Consider the following 10,752-nt stretch of genomic DNA (forward strand, 5'->3'; position numbering starts at 1 on the left):
ACTTCATTCTCGTAATGTTACGACTTCATTCTCGTAATGTTACGACTTCATTCTCGTAATGTTACGACTTCATTCTCGTAATGTTACGACTTCATTCTCGTAATGTTACAACTTCATTCTCGTAATGTTACAACTTCATTCTCGTAATGTTACGACTTTATTCTTAGAATGTTACGACTTTATTCTTAGAATGTTACGACTTTATTCTCGGAATTTTATGATTATTCTTGTTGCGACTTTATTCTCATAGTTGTACGACTTTATTCTCGAAATAGAAAAAAAAAAAAAAAGGTCTCTAGCCTGGCCCTAATACTCCATTGTAGCATTAAGCAACCTTTACTCTTCCAACAAAAAAAAGAGCATCTAGTGGCCATAAAGGCCACAGGTATGAATGTGAATCCCAATATAAATAGTTATGCAGAATTTAGTAAGACAAATGGACCTAAACCCAAGGCGGATAACTGAGGCTGAACACCTTTTACATTACTGTAACAAAGACAGTTTGGAATTTTAGATAATATCATGATATAAAAGATAGTTTGTTGACTATTATCCTTACAGAAAACTACTTGAGTTACATTAGTGCATAAACCATCATAGGCCATTTAAAATGGGAAAAGAAAACAGTCAAGCTTAAAATCACACCTACATTTCTTATCTTGTTTATAATTTCTAAAACTTAGAGAAAAGTGGTTCAACAGTCAAATATTAAAAGCGGCGTCTCGTCCTTTTAAACCTTTCTAATTAAATCACTAAACTCTCGGCTCTGTCTAATAACAAAGCATTCCTCCTGCTCCTTTTATGTTTGAATTGTATAATTGAAGCGACTTAATGAAACAGAATTTGAATGTCAATACTTTTATTTCTCCTTCCCGTTGTGGAGTTTGTCGAGTGGCTCTAATGTTGTCCAAACCTCATATCTCTAATGAGTACAATTTAAATTCTGAACACAACAATGTCAAGAGGCTGAATATTGTCTAAGGTCACAGAGTTATTCTCTTCGCTCAGGAGTCAGTTGGTTTTCTCTGTGGACATTTCAGGTTTAAACAGCTCCTCAAACAGGCTCATATTAACTTTGAATGGGAAGAGACACAACGCGTCTTAAATGATTAACTTTTACTGTTATACTGTCACTTTAACCCAGTGGTTTCCAAAGTAGAGGTGCACCACTTAGGGGGGGCTCAGTGTAATTACAGGAAGAGGACTGGTAGAAATGAATGGGATAAATGAACACATTTTAGAGGTAGATAATATAAATATACATTAATAGCAATGTTGAATTCTGTTGGAATATAAAACAAAGTTAAACTGAAAATAATGACACTTTGAAAGTGGTATTTTTGTGATTTAAAGGAGATTGTAGTTTATTCTAATGATTTTTGGCTTACAACAGTTGACTTTACTTTGATGAACTGCTGAGAAGATTGGTTTGGAGGGTGGTGCAACCTGTTATGAATTAAAGGAGGGCCCACCGAGAAAAGTTAGGCAACCACTTACGGCTGAAACAATAAATCCTGATGAATCGATTATTGAAATAATCTTTGTGCCTTTAGCCGGCAGAGCAGCCCACTTAGAGCAGTAATTATACAAAAATTGTTAAAAAATATATAAACATTTTGTATTTTAGACACAAAAAAAACACTTTTCAGTCTGTCAATATGCTCTATTCAGAACTCCTCAAGTGCAAAAGTTTCAGCTTTATCTGTTTTAAATTCATAAAATGTCTTCTTGAAAGAATCTTGGGCTATCCGATTATTAATTGATTAATCAAAAATATAATCAACAGATTAATCAGTTTGCAAAATAATCATTAGTTGCAGCCCTAGAACCACTAATCGCATTCATTTTTGCATATCATTAATGTGTTTGAACTGTTAGCTAAGGCCTACTGCCAAACAGGCAGGTAAAAACTCTCTTAAGACGACTATGTAGAAGCTGTTGTTTCTGAACACCTAGACCAGTTTAGGTTCTTTACACATGTTTTACTCTTTTAATTAGTTTTTTAGCTTTTCTACTTAGCTTATTGGGTTTTTAAATTACCTTATGAACTTTCTTTAACTTCATTTTACAGTAGGAAACAAACTAACACTGCAGGCAACATTAAATTACTGGTGGTTTTCTGTGAAGCAGGTAAACTAAGCTTTAAAACCCGGGAGGACTTTGCAGCAAACAAAGAAAAAACATAACCTCAAAAGTGGACCGGAGGGCCTGCAAAGTGCCATTTATCATGGGATAAAAGGTTAATGAAACTTGATCAACTGTCAGATAAAATGGGTGATGTTTAGCTGAAACGGTATACTATTTAAATGTTGCTGCTTTGAGATTCACAAAATAAATCCAAAGAAACTCCATTAAGAAGAGCAGGCATTATGTAATTTGACCCTGATGTGTTTATCTGTTGATCATTCCTGTTTCTAAAATCAGTGAAATGGTTGGCTGTAAGATTAATCCAACATGGGAAAACTTCCTCACTTATTAATATCTTATTTTTTATTAAATATTTTTTTTCACATAACAGTTTACCTAAATATCAATAATGATTTCGCAGAAGTTATTTTATGTATATGTATTGCTTTCTATAGAAATTATGTCTTAATTAAGTAAGTATGGTTAAAGTAAAATATTGCTTTCTGTCACATCAGTTGATCTAAACAATCATATTTATTTTATGAATGAATAAGTTTTATTCTCCATATCTTCCCTGACTTGTCACTGTAATTATCTCCAGTAGTGGCTTTAAATTTGATGGAGTGTTTTGCAGCGTAAGCTCATTTTATTCCTTTAATGTCTGCAACCCATCCTTTACTGAAATCAACTGACACTGATGTTCTTTTACCGCCTGCAGCAGAACCCAGCAGTGCTCCTGCCCCATGTCGGCTTTCATTCAGCGCCACAAACCCAGACGCCGTCCGTCATCTTCTCAATCAAAACCTCTCAGCCCTCCAAGGCCACCTATCAGCCGTTTATCTACCTCCACCATCCTTCAGGGGACCCTAACCTGCAGCTGGAGGTAGGGAACTGCTCAGGGCTCTGATGAAAAGCACAATGAACCTGAAATGAATGAATCTCATTCAGGAACAAAAAGAACTGCTGACAAAAAAAATCGAAATGTTGCCTGTTTTTATATCAAGTGCATAAAATTTTTAAATCTTCACAGTTTCCTGGCAAATAAATACATTTCTTTATTTTTAATCAAAGTATTATTTCATAGGCTTTACCAAAGGCCTGCTAACATGAAAAAGGCAAATACTGAATAATTAAGTTTGTTCTTCACACTTTTGGTCATTTCTTACCAGAAATTTTAGGAAAATTAGCTTTAGTCTTGAAAAAATGTGCTACAACCGTGTATCAGTGCACCACTGAAGACAGTTTCCACTGAATTTGTTAACTGATTATTAGTAAAAAACAAATTCTATAATCTCCTCTGAGGCAATGTGCTTATATAGCCAGAGGTCTGCTTTTTTAAGCCCAAAAAAGGAGCAATAAATTATTGAATCAGAATGATACAGAATAATTTAATGTATTCCCAAATATCCAGAGAGAACCCACACATCCATGGAGAGGACATGAAAACAGCACGCAGGAAGACCGGAGGCAGGGAATCAAACCTAAGACCTTTAAACAGCAGCCCTTGACCTGAAAATTCAAATATATACCTATCCCTGTTTTTTATTGTTGTTTTTTTTGTATAGCATTACACCCCTTGCTCCGTTGGCTCCGTTTTTGTCTTTTGGACAAAGGTAGTAATGAAAGCTCCTTCTGAAAATCACCGGCATTAGCAGCCTCTGCATTAATGGAGTTTACAACAGATCCAAAATACATCAAAGATGTTTCTACACACAAAAACAAAGAGATTTTGATTTAAGGTAAAATGATAAGACTTTTGCTTTGCTGTTCTTCTAAAGATTGACTTAAGATATGAATACGAAGATCCAGCTGTCAGACTGGTGGCTCACTTTTTTATTCTCCTGCTGTAATGTTTACTGTAACTAGCAAGAGATAAAAATCAATGCAGTTTATCAGATTTAAACTGGGAATAAGGGAGTTTAGTTTCAAGCCCCTCACAGCCCTTTGGAAAAAAAAATTGTCCATTTATTTATTTAAAAACTGCATCTGAGGCCTTTGAATGCTGATATATTCTATTTTTACTGGCCATTGCTTATTTTGATATTGAAAGGAATGAAAGGAAGCTCTAATAATTTTTCTTTATTTCAATTAAATGCAAAGAGGTCATGGTGGAATACAGAAGTGGGTTCAGGAGTGGTAGGTATCAGGTAATGCAGAGGGCATCTGTTCCGCTTCTTTGTATTAAAGCTACATTTCTTTTTCTCTCTCTGTGTGGTTATGAGGCTACAGTGATCATTCTTTTGGTGACAAATGATGTTTCTCCTGGTGTATTAAAGTCAGGTTTATTCTACAAACCTCGCATCACTTCTTACAGGATATGGAGATTTTTTTAGCCTTAAACTATTTTTGCCCTCAGGGTAACACCAACTTTCACCGTTTTGTTTACTAATGAAGAATCACTAAGCCTCAGATGTCAGTTTCATGGACCATGAGGATAAGGTTTAGTTTATATTAACGTGTTTATGTGAGTCAAGAAAACAAGGAGCTTAAAAAGAGAACGATGACAAGAGCTGCACTTCCTATGGGGTGTTATTTGTTTTGTTTTGGAAAAGTGAGCCATGATGGATGGATGGATGGATGGATGGATGGATGGATGGATGGATGGATGGATGGATGGATGGATGGACGATGAGTGAATGAATGAATGGACGACAGATGAGTTGGAAAATGGATAGACGGACGAATGAATGGATGGAAATGAATGGATGGATGGACGGACGTTTGGATGGATCGACAGGCGGACAGGTGGATGGATGGATGAGCGGATGGATGAATGGATGGATGGATGAGTGGATGGATGGATGGATGGATGAGTGGATGAATGACGGATAGATGGACGAGTGGGTGGATGGATGAGTGGATGGACAGACAGATGTTAGGTTGGATGGACGGGTGGACGGATGGATGAACGGACTAATGGACTGATGGATGGATGGAGGGACAGATGGACGGAGGGAAGGACGTATGGACTGATGGACGTATGGACAGAGATGGAGGGATGGATGGATGAACAGACAGATGTTAGGTTGGATGGACGGGTGGATGGATGGATGGACTGATAGAAGGATTGATGGACAGAAGGAAAGATGGACAACGGATGGATGAACGGACTAATGGACTGATGGATGGATTGACGGACAGCTGGAAAGATGGACGGACGGAAGGACGGATGGACTGATGGACGGACGTTAAGGATGCAATGGGACAAAGAGTGAAGTCTGGAAACACCAACATTTTGCCAGTTGGCTTTCTTTTTTTATCCTTAATCCAGAGTTTTCCAGACTTTGTTTTTAATAACAATGAACAAAATTAATCATGTATGTGAAAGAAAAACCTAGTCAAAAAAGCTCGGACCAGAAGAGAAATTTAAAGAAGCCTTCTTATCTCCTTTCTCTGAGGTTTCAGCTTTTTAAGCATCTAAGGAGAGAACGGGCCTATGGAGCAGCCTCACTATTCATCAAGGGACTAAATCATATAATTAATGAGATGAGACATTTTTGCAGCAGAATTCCCTCTTGCTCAGCACTGTAGGTAAAGCTCTTACTGCCTTACTCCGCAGATCTCATCTTCAACATCAAATTCACTCATTGGCTCTATGAGCTATTCATTGGCTGAATTAGAATCCGGATTAATCTGGGTATAAAAGGTCTTTCTGGTTAAATGTTTATCAGCAACAAGACTTTAGAAGAAAAAAAGTTTTATCTTCTGAGACCAAAAAGGACCAACACAGTCCATAACACCTTCACAGACATCTGTTAGATTCAGCCTATAAATAACAGACAGGATGACAAGGCAGCAGATTTCTTACCTCTTTCCCAGACAGGTAGTAGGCAGACAGCAGGCCTCCCACAAACCTGATGTTCACCTCAAACACAGACACCTCTGCATTCTGCATAAAATAGAAGGAAAAAACATAATATGAGAAAACAAAACAATAGTCATTTCTATTCCTACTATCAGAGAATGAAGTATAAACAGAGCATTAGAAATTCCCTTTGGAAAACAGACAATTATAATCTGGGTAATCCCGAGGAATTCACCAGCCTGCTGTTCTCATTACTCTGAAAGTTGAGTAAATATTTAAATCAGCCTAAGAATAAATGCACTGTACCTTCAGTCCAGTGGGTGGCAGTAATAAGCTGACTCTGTGCAGGAAACACTATCCTATGCTGTTGGTTCAGCTTTAGATTTATGCAGATTAGTCTTTTAGTTTGTTTTCACACCTGATAATTCTGTATACAAAAATAGCAACGTCTGACTGCCTAATGAACATGTAGTTCCAAAAAATGTTTATTATTTCTAGTTTTAGTGGAGTTTGGCTTGTTCACGAATGGAATTGGATCAGTCATCAAGCACAGTAAACCCATTAATCCTGATATTTCAGGGCTTTATTTACCTTTTAAACTTTATTTCCTAAAGGAAAATATTGGAATATATCAGCCTGCATCCAAATTCTCCAACATAGACTGATAAAATGATAAATGGTCCGGTTGTTCTCATGCCTACTATTGATGACTGTTGTTCTCTTTTTGAGTAATATCAACTAATCCAGCCTGTTTCAGTATTAAACGCTACAAAATCAGTCATAAAAGTATGATTTGCGCACCTTGGAATCAGTTAATACTCTAAGCTGCAATATTCATATCGGAAATAAAAAAAGTTAGATCTGGGCCCCCCAATGCCAACCGGAGGCCCTCTGTGAATTTAAGGTTTTATAGAGGTGCACACCTACTGCTTGCAACTAGAGGAATTGTCGATCTAAATAGATTATTATTGGCACAAAACTTCTGTCGTCCATCAAAATAAAAACTTTTGTAACATCACAGGAGCCACTGGAATCTGAGTTTTTTTTTTACTTTGATGTATTTTGTCAGGCATCATTGCCAGCTGTTCTTTACAAGCATAAAAAAGTTTAACAGGGCTGAATTATTTTTACTTTAAGACCAAAACGACACCAGGAAAATGCTTTGCGGCCGAAAACTGAGCTCAGCTTTCCCTGTCTGGTGATCTGAAAACGTCCGATCTTCTCAACTCAGCCGCTTCTGATGCATGTGATGCGCCACATCAACCAATCAGAGAACCTAATCTGGGAGCTGGCAGGAAGACAGACACAGCACTGCTGATGCAGTTCGCTATGATCACTCCTCTGAAACAGTTTATTAGCGCCTAAATTAACCTAAAATGTCAAAACCTGCTGGTAAAATATGTTCGATTTTATTATTCTGGTGACTGCAGTTTGGATAATATACATGAAAAATGCCCTCCAGCTGCCGCGAACAGTAGCGGAAAACCGCAAAGAGGTGACCGGGCCAGAGGCTGCAGTTGAACGCTATTTCCGAGGACAGGCTCCGAATTAAATTATATTTGAAGGCAGGATTGTGCTCTTGATGAAATGACTGCACAGACCATGTTTTTAGGTAGACTTTCTCACTTAAAAACAAGTTAAACTATGTTTTACCCACTTATAACAGCAAATATAGCAAGGCCGCTCTCTGCCATTGAACACAAATGAGCAGCAGAAGCACCAGACGCATCTGAACACGCATTACTGGACGTCTGAGCTTAATGCGAAAAAGCATTAAAAATTAAGCAGCAGGAGCTTTTTGCTGCTTCAAGCCCCTGCGGTCTGAACGTAGCATTATTCCTTAAAATTAGTGTTGCACCGATACCGATACCAGTACCGGGCCTTGGTCCAGGAATAAAATGGTGGTATCGGTATCGGCGAATACCAACAAATAGGGTACCGATACCATTTTGAGAGCCAAAAGTTTATTCAACTAATTCCACCCATTCCAGGTAGGCAATAAAAAGTTCTACTGGATTCACTTTGAATTAGTCTTTTTCCTTTTTCACAAAGGTAGGCAGCAGCTTGACAATGCCAGGATGGCAATTATTTTACATCCAAATAGTATGCAGTTCATCATATACATCTGCAGACACATGGCCGATGTGCACAGCCAGGTATCGGGTATAGGGGCCAAGAAATGGCATCGGCGCAACACTAATTAAAATAAGCGAAGGGACTCTCGATTTCATCTGCCATTGTTACAGGCAAAGAGAGGATTGGTTAGCTCCGACCTACGCGCATCAGACCCACTCTTTAACGGCGCAGCTAGAGCAGGAAAGATGCTTCAGCCGGGCATCAGAAATGAACTTGTACAAATATCAAAAATGAAGCAAAAATGAAGGCTCACATTAGAGATAGGCCAATACATTGGTCAGCTAATTGTTTTAGTCGATATTACAGTTTTTTCTTGTGTCAGTATAGAGGATAAATATGGTTTAAAACACAAAGTTAATCATGTTGTCTTTGTTTTAACTGAGTAAAACCATGTTTTGCCATAGCTACTCTCCTTACACAGTGTAACATACCCTCTGCTTCTCATAAAACCACTTTACGACTGCTCATGACTGTTAGGAAATAAGTATTATTATTTATCTTTCCCAATAAGGATTAAAAAAATTATGTGGCGTCATTGCTGCTGGGTTTAATATATGGCTTTTGTTTACACAACCCTAACTACTGGTTACATACTGACCACTTCAATTAGCTTTAAACACATTTCTGGCAGAATTGGAATAAAGCAAAAAAGACGGGTTGGTGTCGGCATATAGCTGAGTGGTTCTGGACTGTAGCCGTTTACAGAAATACTGTTTTTAATCAAATATGCATTGTTTAGTTTGGGTCGGTTTATATGAGGAAAGTAAATAATTCACACATTATTTGACCACAGGGCTGGTTTATAACATGTTGAAATCCCTGCTATCTGTTAAACAGCTGTAATACCTCCCCCAAAACCCTCCCGATCCAAAATACTCCTCTATATGACAGAGATTAAGTGACCCATATCTACAAAATAACAATGCCCATCTTCCCAGACAACAATAACAGCACATCCCAAAATAGCAGTTGTCATAGTACTTGTCACAGGGGCAGAAAATTGAGTTTTGCTGAACAGATTTTTGAGTCAGATGAAGTATTTGAGCTCGACTGACAGCTCTCATAAGCCGCTGCTGCCAAACAGAGATATGACAATAGGCTGTCCTGTGAGAAAAACAAATAATGGGCCTGAAAAAAACATCTCCCTTCACTTTTCTCTAAGACTTAACCACTGAACGAAAGACGTTGACAGTGTGGTTAATTCGTCTTAAATAAAAACGGCAAAAGTCTTGCAAACTCAGTCTACTCTAATGAGGAGCAAGTTGATTTTTAAAAGCCCGCTGTCCTGTATGTATATATTTACTATCCTAACCGTTTGCTGCAGTTATTTATGCATAGGACGCCAGCAGCTACTGCATCTTTGGACCGTTGGGCAATGACCCTTTCAGTCAGTATTTGTTTGAAATCATCTCCCTTGAAAAATTTGGCAGGAAGGAAGTCAAGTCTCCTGATGTTGCAACATTTTGGCCATTGCTGACAAAGCTGGGAACTGACTAAGCATGGATATTTCCAGGCAGAGAGTGATTTTATGTATACAGGAGAGCCAACAAGTTAATAGTCCAACTAAAAATAAAGAATTTGATCTAAAAGGTCACCAAGCTTCTGCTCTGATAAAATGACAGTAAAATCTGATCAGGTCGTTTAGAGGCCGTCACAAGAGACTGATCACTTTATCTGTTGTTCTTCTAGATAAAGAACAAGGCCATATTAAACTGTCCAGAAGCTAATTCCACCTTAAGAGTAATAAAGTCAGTAAACCCAATAATCATTGTTAATGTGCTGCTGATTGAGTCACAAAGACACTCAGGAACGCAGCTATAATGTGCTTTGTTGTGGAGGTCAATCTCTAAACAGATGCCAAACAGGTGGCCCTTCTTTTAAGACAAAAGCAGCTAATGTTGCACATGTTGATTAAAGCACATTACTCCCTTAAAATTCTAGATATTGTTAGGATTTGATTAAAAAGTTGATTGCAAAGGAAAGAAAAAGCGAGAATCTAAAACTACAGCATCATGCTGCTTTTAGACGTTCCAAGGACTCACCTTGTAAACTGAGGAGAAGGTGGTCTCCGTTTACTTTACTTAGTATTTACGGCACTTTGATGTCACTGTGGTTGTGTTAAAGGGCTGTATAAATAAGGGTGAGTTGAGTTTTTTGCTTCCAAACTCTAGAAAAATCTCTGATTCCTGTATTAAAGTTACTACCCTGAATGGTTTTTAAGTTCCTTTGAAAACAAATAGTTTTGCGTTGTGGTGCATGATGTGGACGAAGGGCTCGGTTCAGCTTCCAGGCACAGACCATTAGTCCATTGGTGCAGATCATTCCTCTCTCTACCTTTGTCTATTTAGTGTCTGCTTCCATCACATAAAGGTAACCAGAACGAAAAAAGAAATAATTAGGCTAAAATACCCTTTCAATCCCATTAGAGCAGAACTGTTTTTTTTATAATTAGTGTTTTCTTTCCTTCTACTTGTTATTTTTGGTGTTTTTGTCTCCGTTTTGTTTCTCTCTTGTTGATATTTTTCATGTTTTTTTTGTATGGATTTTTTAAATTCATGGCCTTGTAAAGTAATTTGGGCACTTTAAATATGGGAGATACTTATAAATTTGAGTTTATTAACCTTACATCAAATTAGAGCTCCACAAGGCCAGAAAAATATCTACTTTCAATACCATTTATAAAA

General features: G+C 37.6%; 1 protein-coding gene across 1 annotated transcript in view; it reads right to left on the reverse strand.

The window, feature by feature from the left end:
* LOC107083523 (mannosyl-oligosaccharide 1,2-alpha-mannosidase IA-like) overlaps positions 1-10,752 on the reverse strand; it is a 187,300-nt gene that overhangs the window by 80,238 nt on the left and 96,310 nt on the right. Inside the window, exon 4 of the mRNA XM_015372830.1 lies at positions 5,936-6,016. Coding sequence (XP_015228316.1) covers positions 5,936-6,016 — 81 coding nt within the window. The remainder of the gene's footprint in view (positions 1-5,935; positions 6,017-10,752) is intronic.

The sequence above is a fragment of the Cyprinodon variegatus genome, unplaced genomic scaffold (genome assembly GCF_000732505.1).
Source record: "Cyprinodon variegatus isolate N-32 unplaced genomic scaffold, C_variegatus-1.0 Scaffold76, whole genome shotgun sequence".
Lineage (NCBI taxonomy): Eukaryota > Metazoa > Chordata > Actinopteri > Cyprinodontiformes > Cyprinodontidae > Cyprinodon > Cyprinodon variegatus.